The sequence below is a fragment of the Pelobates fuscus genome, chromosome 7 (assembly GCF_036172605.1).
Source record: "Pelobates fuscus isolate aPelFus1 chromosome 7, aPelFus1.pri, whole genome shotgun sequence".
Taxonomy (NCBI): Eukaryota; Metazoa; Chordata; class Amphibia; order Anura; family Pelobatidae; genus Pelobates; species Pelobates fuscus.
The window spans coordinates 47344099-47358686 of NC_086323.1; the positions used below are offsets into that span (position 1 = coordinate 47344099).

General features: G+C 39.3%; 1 protein-coding gene across 1 annotated transcript; it reads right to left on the minus strand.

Moving 5' to 3' along the window:
• Positions 1-1721: 1721 nt before the first annotated feature.
• On the minus strand, positions 1722-12904 carry IFT25 (intraflagellar transport 25). The gene is made up of 5 exons (XM_063427248.1): positions 12702-12904; positions 11298-11404; positions 7774-7842; positions 5766-5809; positions 1722-2082 (listed from the first exon to the last, which is right to left on the minus strand). The coding sequence occupies exons 1-5, from the start codon at positions 12800-12802 to the stop codon at positions 1990-1992; spliced, it is 414 nt and encodes a 137-aa protein (XP_063283318.1). The 5' UTR covers positions 12803-12904; the 3' UTR covers positions 1722-1989.
• Between the last annotated feature and the right edge of the window lie 1684 nt (positions 12905-14588).

Sequence of the window (14588 nt, forward strand, 5' to 3'; positions counted from 1 at the left end):
TTAACTCACGTATATATGAATGTATGATTTTATAGTCACTCTTTACACGTGTGACGCCTATGATATCAAAGGTAAGAATCTCACTGTTGCAAAGGAGCATATATCTATTTTTTTTCTACACGCCAAAAGAGGGATTAAATAGCCATACGAAAATAAAAGGTACTAGGGTTACCAGGTATCCTTTGTACATCCACAAAAATCCTGGTGGGGTTTACTCTTTGAACACAAATGTAGTGGATAGAAAATTCAAAATGTAAACTTAACTCATTTAGAAAATTCTACAACTCTGTAATGCTATTTGTCTTACTTTTTTAATTCACTTAAATAAACCCCTTTGTAAACTCTATCCTTTCTTCCTCTCATAACAAAGTTACTACATTTTTGATGCTGCTGAATGTTTTACCATTTTTTCCTCTTTCTATTCTTCCACGCGATCTACAATCCACAATCGCCCCCACACTTTACCTTCCTTGTCTTCGTATACGGTCTTCTTCCATCCCTAATTTGTTTTTCTTGCCCATTATGCACAATTTAGAACTCACTAGTTCACCTCCCTGAAATATTGTCACTTATGTGTGAATTGTTGGGATGTAAGTAAATTAAAAGTTAATTTAACATTTTAGGGCAAAAAACAGAGAGATGCTCAACTAGGAATAATGGCATATCTGTTCTTAGGGTGTAATCTCTTAGCTCACTGAAGCCTAAAACAATAGAGAAATATATCATAGTGTATATCAAGGGTTTTTAACCTGGTCCCTACCGCCCACTAGTGGGTGGTTTGAGATTTCAGGTGGGCGGTGGTGGGTTCTGCAGAAAACACCCAGTGGGCCTTGATGGCTGTGGATCAAGGCCAGCAGGGGAGATGAAAGGATCCATGCAGAGCCAGCCTTGCAATAAGCCATCTCAGGCTGGTGAGGAGATCAAAGATGATCTCACCAGCCCACTGGCACTTAGTTCCAGCAGAGGGAGGAAAGGGCACGGTAGGCTCTGTGTTCCTCCTACGAGCAGGCTGGTCAGAGCATTGCAGCATGTTACCATGGTAATGCTCTGATACAGTGCTGTGCATGCAGGAGGACAGGAGAGTCAGCCTGCAGCCAGAGGAGCTGCACGCTAAAGTTAACATGCCACCACTGGACCACCAGGGCTTGCAGCATTATATCTCCCCTCCCTGGTAAAAGGTAAGAAGAAGGGAGGGGGAGTTATTAAGATAGATTTTCACATCTCACCCACCTAAACACAGCATAGACCCTATGCAACCTACACCCCTCACACACACACACACACACACACATACAGACTGCCCACCTCATACACACACCATCCCTCACACACACACAGACACAAACACTGCCCCCTTCACACATGCACAGCGTACCCCACACATGCACAGTAACCCTCACAAACACACAGCACTTCAAAGACACACATAAAAAAAAAACAGAATAGAAAAAATTAGATTAATTTAAGTACATATAAGTACACACACACACAAAAAAAACCCACCTCCTTTTCAAAAAAAAAATAAACAAATTAAAATTGCACTTGAGCTATAAAAATTAGTTACTGCGGCACTGGTAGGCGGTAGGTATTAAAAGGGTGACTACCCCTGGTGTACATAAATATGAACATCTGTAGATCTATAAGAAAAGCTAAGAGTTTTCAGGGCACTGCTCAGAATTAAAAGACTATTTTTGTGCCAAAAACAATTATACCAAGTTCAATGTCATTATAGATCCAGTTTATTATCAGGTCTTAATACAAGCTATCGATATAATACAACATATAAGCATGAATAAGAAATCATTTATTTACAAATATTACATACACTTATGCAAATGTAAAATAATGTAACCACAGTTTGCAGTCCTGTCAAAAAACAAACATCTGGTCGCCATTTTTTGCATTACTCTCCCTAAAAGACTGAGGCTGACAGGCTTCATGGCGTAATCTATTTCACAGAATAGTCTTTTGAACACTTTGAAGATTATGTTATGATTCAGCTGAAACACTGTATATGGCCACAAAAGGGTCATATCCGGACAAGATCACAAAGCGCAAATAGGTAGCTTGAATTCCAGAGAGCTAAAGGGGGGAAAACAGAATTAGTTCACCAGATTAAGAACAATGCACACTAAAAAATAACAAAGTACAGTAACAATGTACTCAAACATTTGTGTATATCACGGTGTACTAATTAAAGGACCACTATAGTCACCCAGACCACTTCAGCTCAATGAAGTGGTCTGGGTGCAAGGACCCCCAAGTTTTAACCCTTCAGACGTAAACATAGCAGTTTCAGAGAAGCTAGAGGCGCTTCTGCGACGCTGAATTCGAAAAACGCATTCAATGTGTAGAACGTCCATAGGAAAGCATTGACGTCAAAAAATGATGTAGGAGTGGGAGGAGAGGTAACCAGCTCCGAGGGAGCCAGGCGCTGGATTAAAGTAAGTAGCTGAAGGGGTTTTAACCCCATTGATTAACCCCTTCAGCCCAGCGGGAGGGGGGCCCTGAGGGTTATATAGTGTCAGGAAAACTAGTTTTTTTTTTCCTGACACTATAGTGATCCTTTAACGTATGTAATTCAGTGATTGCTTTAGGGCATTTTACTCGGGTTGACACCAATAAAACAGTTTCTGCTGCTATCTTCCCTATAGGCAATGTAACACATGAGGGCTGCCCCTTGCTGCCGCTACAAATCTTTGGTCATTGACCCATTTCCCGAATGATCGGAAGAACATTAGAGGGTAGAGGTTGTGGTGAAGGAATATAAATTGAATCTATTTGTGGATTAAATTATGTTGTGTGACATCTCTGACCTTATTCACTCATCTCCACTGCCCCCTGATGCAATATCTTATGGTATCAGGAGAACTGTAACCTTTTCTGAATTGTACACCATTAAATAAAACATTGCAGATCATTTATACCTTGTGTTAACTTTTGTTCACTAAATGCTCTTTTTTTTTTTTTTTTTTTTAAAACATGTATTTAAGATTTAGCAAATTATGGGGGGCGGAGCTAGCAGCGCAAGGAGAAGGGCGCCATTTCCAGCAGCTCCGGTAAACCGGAGCCAAAAACACTGAAAATCGCAAAAGCTAAAGCCCATCTGCCGACAAAAACTACGGGAACTAACCCCTGACACCTGGCGGAACCCGCAGATGCCTTTTGTACAGAGGCCAGGCACAAAACGCCGCATCAAAGGAGCAGGGGCCTACCGCACACGCGACCAGGCTCTAACCAGGGAGCTGACATTGTGGCTCGGGGCGAGCCCATACTGCACTGAGGCGGACTTCTACACCCCAGAAGAAATGGGACGGAGATCCCACAAATCAGCCCCAGGTACCTCCATACCGCACAAGGATATAGGCAGCATGCTACAAACTCCCTCACTGATGCGGACCCGAACCGCCACAGCAGTCTCACCCGAGTGGTCTGAAGATGGAGACTCCACACACAGCATGGCTATAGCAGCCATAAACAGCACATGCACACAAACAACTGAAGACTCAATTCCAGCAACCAAGAGGGACATCCAGACAATGCTGACCGGACTCCAAAGAAACTTGCAGCAAATGTGGCAGGCGGACCTGAAAGGGTTGGCAGCAGAGGTGCAAACGGTCTCGGCCCGCACCCAAGCCGCGGAACAAGAGGTGAGAGACCTGCGCCAAGACCTCACCTCCCTAAAAGACACAGTCACCCAGATACAAACCGCGCAAGCTAATATCAACAGACAAGTCAACGTCCTAGACAACAGGGGCAGGAGAAAGAATATTAAAATAAGAGGGGTATCAGAAGCGGTGCCACTGGAAGAACTGCCCCACTTTGTAAGGCGCCTGGCGGCCTCACTCCTTCCCAATAGGCAGGCGAAACAATTTACTTTCGACGGCGTATATCGCATTGCAAAACCCCAACAAGCACCACAGGCAGCCCCACGCGACATCCTGAGATGCCAATCACTAACGGACAAAACAGCCCTAATGTTGTCCATTAAAGGGAATTCACCACACGAATTCGAAACACACCGACTTACCTTCTTTCAGGATCTGAGCAGAGACACTCTACTCTGGCGCAAGAGCATGCAACCCATCACATCCACACTGCAAACAGCGGGCATCCCATACATATGGGCAACCCCCAGAACGCTGTGGGTGACCAAAGGCGTACTTCATTACAAGCTCAGTAACCCGGGAGAAGGCCCAGCCCTCCTGACCACACTGGAACTGTCCAACAACGACACGGCCCCACCCGTAGAGACCCTGGACCCACGAACTGAAGCCTGCAGTGACCACAAGCCATGAATCACGTTTATATATTGTTTGTTCATGTTTCTTTTCCACTGTTGCACCAAATTACACATAACACTCCCAACTCAAACCAAATTTAACGAGTCAGACAAGGCCAAAGGGCCCTGTAGTAAAGAGGCAGACACCATGCATGCAGATTACAGAGTCCTACCCCCCCTCCCCCCCATTAATGCCCTGGGGTTACAGGGCATAGCAAAACATGGAGCACCCACATGAACCACTAGACGGGTTCACGGGCGTAGTAATACCCTCATCAGCAGCCAAGTCAGGCTCAGATAGCCAGGCTCCTAACCCAGACATACCTACACATAGACGAACCACAGAAACCCAGCCCTCACACTATCACAAAATTTAAAAAACCTAACGCCACGCAAAGGGTTAGGGAAACCACAAGCACACACTTTTTGTGCCAGGGTTAAACCATCACCCAAGGACCCCGAGGGGCAGCACTAACCTTACACATTATCCACACCAAAGGCACGGCCATCACTCTCGATACGACCAACTAGCCCATTATACTAAAAAAAAAAAAAAAAAAAGTGCAGAGCTCACCTCAGCCCAACTCACAGAAAGTACATAACATTACTATATCCCATGCAAATGCTGTTGTGGCATTCTCACAAATGTCTGTATTGTTGCTATTGCACCAAAAATAAAGAATTATACAAAAAAAAAAAAAAAAAAAAAAGATTCAGCCGAGGCAAAGTCAGGGGCAAACTTTTCAAAACAACATAAGAAATAAAAAAAAAATGTTTCATTTCTCATTTTCTCTGTATGTTTTCTGTTGACTGGCAGGTGCAAAGCACAACGATTATCAAAATGATTGACAGAACTAAGATGGAGGTGCTCAGTTGCAGGATAAAAAATTGTGGATGTCTGCATTTAGTCTGCATTTAATCTCCACACCTAATAAATACAAATTTGTTAAATATAAGGATAAATAAACAATAAACATACTATTAAAAATCCAGGGAAGTGACAGCTCCCATTTAACATTTAACCCACAAAATGTAAGACATACTCTATCGTTCAAATACTCCAACACTTGGAAATGCAGGAAATATTCCTTTCAAAAGGCACACCCCTCACAACTTGATTCCCTAAGAATCTATGCAACATCAGGCGGTTTCGGAGCTATACAAGGCAAATTACGGCGGACTATTTCTGGTATTGAGAGATTTAGTATCAACGATTGGACTTTCTCAAAGAGTCCCTGGAATAAACTGTTGATGTGCAGAGTTATAGAAAATAAGTCTTCAAAATAGTATATTTAATTTGATAACAATAATAAGGATAGCAAAATGCTTGCCCCACAGATGTCATGGACAAGAGCACCTGTTATGTTCAGTCAGCTATTTTTTTTTTAGGTAAATCATACTAGAAACTGAAGTACATGACATCTGGAGTGCCAATGGTTGACTATCCATGATATAGGCACAGAGTATCCGGCCAGGCACTTACTGCAATCTCCTCTGTCTGACGCTGTCCTTCTACATGCTCAAGTTCTGAAAAGAAAAGAAAATATCCATAGTACTGTATCCAAATATATTAAGCGCAAACCAGAGTATCATTCACACATTGTACAGCAAGGTGGAATGTGGCAAATATTGTTTATTGATACACAAGACAAGTAGTGAACTGAAGGAAGTCATAAGGAAATATAACTTGTATGAAAGACTAGCTTTGACAAGCACACATAGTACAATATGAAGTGTTACAAATTTGAGCAAAACCTAGGAGCCGAAATACTACAACTAAGGTATTGGAACTACAGTGTATATATGAGCAAGTCATTTGTTTTGTGTTATAGAAGTGATCAGCCACAAAATTATAACCACCTGCCTTATATAGTGTAGGTCCTCTTGCAGCCAAACAGCTCTGATGCATTGAGGCATGGACTGCACAAGACCTCTGAACATGCCTGGCACCAATACATTAGCAATAGATCTTTTAAGACCTGCAAGTTGTGAGGTGGGGCCTCCGTGGATCTGATTTCTTGTTCCAGCACATCCCAGAGATGGTCAATCGGGTTTACATCTGGGGAATTTGGAGGCCAAGGGAACGCCTTGAACTGTTTATCATGTCCCTCAAACCATTCCTGAACAATTTTTGCAGAATGGCAGGGTGCACTTTCTGGTCTGAAACAATCTACTAGGTAGGTAGTACGTGTCAATGTAACATTCACATGAATGCCAGGACCCAATGTTTACCAGCACAACATTGACCAGAGCATAACATGTCCACCGGCCTGCCTTCTTCCCATAGTGCATCCTGTTGCCATCCCTTCCTCAGGTAAATGATGTACACGCACCAGAACATCCACCTGATCTAAAAGAAAATGCGATTTATCAGACCAGACAACCATCTTACATTGCTCCATGGTCCAGTACTCACGCTCACGTCCCTATTGAAGGCCATTCTAATGGTGGACAGAGGTCATTATTGGCACTCTAACCGGTCTTTGGCTATGCACTGTGTGTTCTAACACCTTTCTATCATGGCCAGCATTACGTTTTTCAGCAATTTGAGCCACATGCATCAATGAGCCTTGAGCCTCCATGACCTTGATGCCGATTCACCAGTTCTCCTTCCTTGCACCATTTAATAGATACTAACCACTGAATACTGAAAGCACCCTACAAGATTTGTTGGTTTGGAGATGCTCTGGGCAAGTCTTCTAGCCATCACTATTTGGTCATTGTAGTCACCAAGATCTTTTTTCCTGCATCCAACACATGAAATTCAAGAACTGACTGTTTATTTGCTGCCTCATATACCCAACCCTTTGAGGGGTGTCATTGTAACAATATAATCAATATTATTTACTTCACCTGTCAATGGTTTTACTGCTGTGGCTGATCAGTGTAGTATTCAATGCTGCACAACTAGTGATAGTGTATTGAAAAGTTGGTACTCACAACATTACTGGACAACTACTACCTGATTATTTACCTACAGTTTGTTCTGGACCCTCCCTATCCCAAATATACTGAATTCTATTACATAGCCACTGCCAACAATGTAAAGTTCACAAATCTAAAATCTCTTTACAATGTATAAGTATAAAAATGTAACAGGATTGAATATAGACAGATACATATATGGGTAGTGTTTTGATTAAATTTTTGTAATACCTGAATAATTAAAACACTCAAAAGAATGAGATAAAGAAATACATAAAAATAACCTGTAATGGCATTAACTCAAAAAATATGACTGAAAAAGTATTATTTTGTAAGAGTGTTTAAAATTATCTCTTAGTTTTAACTGTATATGTTTACTGAATTATCCATTTAATGCACTAAACAGAATGCATTAGTTGTCTACAGCCTGCCCCTTTAAATTTGGAAAAGGAAAACTTCTCATTGTTTCTCTGGATATTTTTCAAAACTGTGCTTCCACTTGATCAGATCAGAGATTTAGAGAATCAAACCATTTGTATTAGCATCTTTGTATAAAAGGCACTCACCTTTTTCCACACAACGTTCAAAATTTATTGGGTCTTTAGACATACTTGTTTCAATTTGTAATCTTTGTACTGGAAAAAAAAAAGCAAATACATCTCTTATAATTGCAAATAATAAAATGGTTATCTGGTCTTATAGTCAAAGGTCAGAAGCTGTGAAGAAATAAATAGATTGCGGTGCAAGCTGTGGTAGACGAGATCACAGCTCTGAGCACACTTTATTACGATCTGATCTGGACCACCATCAAATCGGTATTGCTTGGGGAGTGCGGATGACACGTTGTTAACTATCTGAGTGCAGCAGCAAGAAGCAACATGCCAGACCGATATGTACCTATATGCTCCAGTAAAAGAGCATGTAATACACTCACCTGGTGAGAACATAAACTGCAGGAATGATTACTTTAAACTGAAATGCTGTGGGGGCATGCACAGATGCAACTTTTCATTTTGCATCAATCAGTCATTAATTATGTGATGACACAAAGGGAATGGAAACGCAGGGCAAAAACAGAGAAGCACAATGGTTGAGAAAGAGTGAAAATCAAAGAAAGAAAAGCAGAGTGTAGCAAAGAGAGGGAATAGGAAATGGGGAAAATGGAATGTAGAGAAAAAGACCAGGTAGCTGAAGTAGAAACAGGAAAGGTGTCTTAAAACAAAATTAGGAAATTAAAGGTGGATAGAGCAGTTATTCTAATGCTTGTAGATGTCCTTTTACTCAGTGGTGTATTTTGGATTTGTGCTGCCCTAGGCATGACTAAATTCGGGCACCCCCAAAATCACTCACAGGCACACCCATTCTCGCTCACAGACACAAACTGACAGCTACACTCACTCACTCAGACAGCCCCAGAACACGAGGCAAACAAGGCATTTGTCTGGGAGCTTAGGGTGGCATTTTTTGGCGCCCCCCATGAAAGGGCCGCCCTAGGCAAATGCCTTGTTTGCCTTGTGGTAAATACATCCCTGCTTGTAAATTATAAGAATGATTTTTTTTATCAACTCTTTACATTATCTGTATGTGTGTGTTATATGTGTTTCATTGGATAAAAATATATATCCCTAACATAGGGCTCGATTTTTAATATGTTTGCATAAGCTTTTTTAATATTTAATATTTTATTTTATTAAACACAAATGCTTATCCATTCGATAAAGCTTTTTCAAAAAGATTAAATTGAGGCCTTACATAGGATCTTTCTATCACATCTGCTGAAGCTGCATTGGATAGATCTCTTCAGGCAAATGTTAAGTACTTGTCAACTACAGTAATCCAGAAACCAGTATACACTTTCCATGGACATTCCTTTTGTATATGCCTCTGCAAGCCTTTGCTACCCTAGAAAAGCTGATAAGTAAAACCACAGTCGCAGCAAGACAAATGTTGGCAAAACGTGGTCCTTAGTGATACATAATAATAATAAAAAAATACATTCCAGCACTTCCTTTTAAAAGCAGTGTAATCTTAGTGATACATAATCTCAGCGAAACCTACTTTATGTCAACAGTCCCATTTTATCAGTGTGATCTCCTTGCGGTGGTATATGTGTATTCTAATGGGCACTAATAAGGTAAGCAGATGTTTTGGGTTGTGAATGGTTAAAAGTGGCACTCAGTAGAAGAGGAAGAGTCTTCCTTGTGTTTCTTTTTTCATTTTCTCTTTGTTTTGGGTGTGATTTTGTTTTATTTTATAATTGACTCAATGAAATCTGGATGTCATCTTCTGAAATTTTGATATAATTCCCATGATGTTCTAAACTGCATCTAAATAAAGTATTTTTTAAAAGAAAAAAAATGTGCAATAGCAAGACAAGCGAAAGAAGTTATAAATTAGTAGATGGACTGAAAGGTACAAAAGGCTGTATGTGTGTGTGTATGAGTAAGATAGCATAATAAAGGGTTACCCAAAGCAACATGACTTCTTCAATCATTTAATAATTTCATAGCACATAGAGTGCTTGCAGTACTGTGGAACATTGCTGAATGTTTATTTTTATAGCTATACCTGTCCTTTCTTCCTTTCTGTACCATAGCAACTGACTTGTTATCCAGCATATTGTATAGGTGCCTTTGAAGGCATGGACAGATTATGAAATGCTATATCACTCCTTCTTTGTTTCTCCCTGCTGTTTTTTTTTCTACCTCTATGTCTGGTTTTGATACAAATTGATACTCACTTCACATTGTGTGTCCTTACATGGATACCCATTTGTTTTATGTAGAAACTGCAAGTCGTGATTTCTCTGCTACTGCCATAAGCATTACACCAAACAATATACATTTATGACATAATAGGTTTACTTCCATTCGATTAGAATGTTATTTATTACATTGGTAAATACAAATAGAGTAAGGCCCCCAACGTTTCGGCGAGAAGCCTTTATCAAGGGAGCCTTGATAAAGGCTTCTTGCCGCAACGTTGGGGGCTTTTTGATTGACTCTGTCCCTGCTTCTCACTAGGTCTGGTATGCTTTCTGTATTTTTTCTATATGGGTTTTTTGGGTTTGGATTGTATTAGTATCTTATTTAGTTGCCTGTGTTACGAATATTCTATTCATACATTACGCATTTGGCGTTTATATATATCCAGAATTTTTCTGGTTGTTGCTTTACAGCATTATATGACTATGTATTTTTTGCTTCATATTTAAATAGATATTCTAATAGTGTGTACCCACTTAATAAAGGTTTTTTTTGTATATAAACACTTTTGGTTGTGCTCCTTACTCTATTTGTATTAGCATTTATTTGGGCTTTTGGTGATAGAGCCTCATGTAAGTGAGCACCCAATACTTACTTACAGAGCTCCATTTGGGGCTACTTTGTAATAATTAGTTGAGTGTGCCTACCTTGCTTTATTTTTACTATTTATTACATTGGTACCTTTTTAATATTCCCTAATTTTATAAAAATACAAATTTTAATAAATTTTACGTTTTAATATTTACTTTCCTAGGCTGCTCTTCTTTCCTTCTTGTGTATTTCTATCTGCACATAGAGAGTTTAACCCTTCTGCAGTCAAATATGTAACAAGAATTCTGGACTCGCTAATATCAATTATGTGCATAGATCTATGCAGAAAGAAATTTGGTGGGAATGGTCAGCTGACACTCCCAGCCAATGAATGGACGACGGATCTGCAGCTGGTTTCTGCAGCTCTGCAGAAGTCGCATGCACCCAGGAGGAGAGTAGCATTGGAGCTTGGTGGGATCCAGGTAAGAGGGCAAGCCATTGCAAAACTGTTTGCCTCATTACCAGCAAAAATAACCAGGGGTCTCCTTGCATCACCATTATAGCAGGCTGTAGTGGTTATGATGCTTGGAGTAACCCTTTAAATTTATTTATTTATAAAATATTTTACCAGGATGGATACATTGAGGTTTCAAGAATGTCCTGGGTAAATTTGTACTTGGCTACACGAATTCTGGTTATGACTCAAACTAAGATAATAATAAATGTTGCAGAGTTGGGACAATAATTTTTGTGGCAATATGAAGTTGCAAAAAAAAGAAAGCCAGCATATTTACTTGATGAACTCTGTATAGAAATCTTGTTGATTTTTGAAACAGAATTGAGGCTGATGATGAACTCCTGTGGAAACATCCCTGTTGTCATCCAGAATGTTTCTGGATTCCTAAAAAAAAAAAAAAAAAAAAAAAAAAAAAAAAGTAACACACAAAAGAAGAATATGAAAATTTAGCGGTTGATAAACTACAATCCAATTTAGACAAGGCAAAGATAGGGAAAACACTGCAATGAGAAAGGAAAGGAAAAACCTTGTTGTTTGACAGAATTTGTAACAGTGATTGACAGGAAGCTAAGATTAAGCTGAACTAAATTTTGTTGCAAGATAAATGTGTATTTAACAAATATATATTTGTTAAATATAGGAAGAAATAAATATATTAAAAATCCTGGAATACCACAGTTCATCTTTAAAATTCCTGCTTGAATGCCTGTTATTTAGACGGATATTAATTTTAGTAATGGCAATTAAAGCGAGACATGTTCTATGTTCTACCCTCCCAGTATCTTCACTAGTGATTGCTAGTGCTCACTAGACTATTCACTAGTGTGAATTGGGGAATTCACAATGAATTCTAAGACGGTTTATTCACTAAACTCCAACCTGAAGCGAATTAAAATCCAAATAGCACAATTCAAGCAAAAACGGCCTAGCTGTCACTATAGTGGAATTGAAAGATTTGCTATATCAGCTATGTTTGGCGACAAATTACCATTTGGATTTTACTTTGCTACAAATCGGAGTTACAGTGTTATTTGCTAAAGTAAGAATTCTAAGTGAATTTCAAATTTAAGGTCAAAATAGCTAAAGTGGTAAAATTCTCTAAGTCACCTATGATTTCAGGTGACCTACTCTGGCCTAACATTTGAAATTCGCTGTGAATGCTCACTTTAGTAAATAATCCTGATAATTGTAGTGTATGATGCGGACATGAAATTCCACATTTTACGGTAAAACAAACAAATCTCACAACCTCCAGCGATGGAATTTGCACATTCACAATAACCAATAAATGAGCGCTAGATTCCCATACAGAAAATATGGCAGCGTTTAAAAATACAAAACACAAAAAATGTGAAAAGCAGAATGAATTTGCACATTCATTTGTTTTTTTTCCACTAGACTCTAAATTGTAATTGAATTAAAATCCCGATGGCGGAACTCGGATAACAATATCCCAGCTGTGAATTTAGCAGACTTGGAAATTATTTTCCAGATCAAAACAATGTAGCCTTAATTTTGCCATTCGTTACAGTTTAGTTCATAAAAACCCATCTTGGGTTTACTGTTCTGCTATTTTGACCTCAAAAACTCCCATTTTATTGAATAGCAATACATAGAAAACAATAACAATGGTGATTTATGTCATTTATTAGGAACTTTGTCCCAGCCCCTTTATCCTCACCCATCCACAATATGCTCTGCTGGGTGTCTCTCGTCGCTGGAGGTTGCCAGCTTCACCCAGGCCCCCGCAGAACTCAAACACAAGTCCCCAGCTCTGCTCATGGCTCCCAGTTACCGCACCAACCAATATATATAAACAGTACAACGGCGAAATAGCTTGTGGAAAGCTGTTGCTAGGTAACCGGGGAGCATCTGCCGGAAATGTAGCTGTCTGCATCCGGAAGTCCGTTTTTACTAAGTGACCGTGGAACGCAGGAGACCGTGTTTATTGGTTCCGGGCTGTGACCAGAGCAGAGCAGAGCAGAAGGTGAGTCGGTGTGTCATTTGCTAGTGCAATGGATTATGGTTTTTATTGAAATAATAATTCTGCTAATAATCTAAGTCTCGGTGTACTAACTGACAGAGTTGTAGTTACAACCCCTAGTATAGTGGGGGGGTTCCCCTAGATAAAGTATAAGTTTTAAATAAAACTGAGCTAAGATGGGACATAGTAAGAGCTTTAAACAGATAGAAATATAATATCAATCAGACAAAATCTAGTTAAACTTAATGTGGGGATTCGGTGACACTAAAAGCCAGCCCCAGAAAGTGACACTAATTAATAGAAGATAGAATCTGAGTTTTCTCAACATAGGATTGAAACATGCAGGACTCCTTTTATTTACTGCATTGTGCTGCTAAAATCTAATGGAGTTCTCTAAATATAGAGAGTTTATAGCAGTTAAAACTGGGAATTGTGAGTCATTTTTTATCAAAAACTTTGGGTGGGCTTAATCTGGAGGTTGTCAATTTTGTAGAGCATTACAGAAGTAATAGAAGTAATAATAAATGGACAAATGTATGAAAAAAATGATATGATAAAAAAAAATGCAGGCACGAAGAAAGTGCCCATATACAGGACCTATCAGGAGACCCAGCTACACAGAGAAAGGGAGGGTCACCTAAAAGAACCCTACTGTGATTTATACCAGAGCTAGATTCTTCGCTCTCCAATATGTGAGTGTTTTAATATTATCATTACTATTATTATTTTATTATTAATATGTTATCTTTGTAAATTTTATTGCACTGTTATACTTTTTTCGCCTTTTATGGTCCACATTCTTGGCTTACAACATTTTATCAGGTTTCTTTAGGGTCTTTTAAGACATATATGTTCACTACCAACACACAATTCACTTTTATTAGAAAAATAAAGTACTACACTGTTCGCACATTTCAGTGGTATAGCGTCTGCTTTTTATGTTATACTACTCACTTTTTGCACAAATTAATTTGAAATTGCTATTATAATATAGCGCTGGTACATTTTTTACATTTTATACTAAAGAAAGGGCTTGATTTTTTTTGTAAATATATTTTTTATTGAAGAAACCTTTCAATAATGCAATATAACGACAGTATAGGTCACGCAGGACCTGAAACAGCTGTTGTCAAGGAGAGGAGATGCGTAGGTCTCTATGATATGCGCATAGTAACATAAACAAGCATGAGAACATACAGTAGATTAGTCATGGGGGGAGAAACATGTCCATCTTCCCCAGAGTCAACAGCATAAGCGTGTACCCACATCATTACGTGATGAATCAGTGTTTTCACTTCCTAACATGTATGCCATTATACTAAGAACACTATTTGCGCATCGTGTGCTAAGTATCGCATCTACAAGCAAGGACGTATAGTAAACAGCTTTAGGAGGCATGAATGTGCATTTTCTGTTATACGGCCTTACCAATCAGTGGCCTTGTGTGGATGAGCACAGGAGTTGCATACAGTATTATCAGCATCAGAATCGGGTTCGATGTATGCAAGAATTATCTGGGTGTGGCAGTGAGACTTGTAAGTCTCCATGATGGGAAAACGTGAACAGCCCGGATATACCCTAATT

Coding starts and splice junctions, on each gene's coding strand:
- IFT25 (XM_063427248.1), bottom strand. CDS start 12,802: ATGAGCAGAGCTGGGGACTTGTGTTTGAGTTCTGCGGGGGCCTGGGTG. Junction 7,843..11,297: donor TTCTATACAGAGTTCATCAA/GTAAATATGCTG, acceptor TTTTTTTTCCAG/TACAAAGATTACAAATTGAA. Junction 2,083..5,765: donor GTCAGACAGAGGAGATTGCA/GTAAGTGCCTGG, acceptor TCCCCCCTTTAG/CTCTCTGGAATTCAAGCTAC.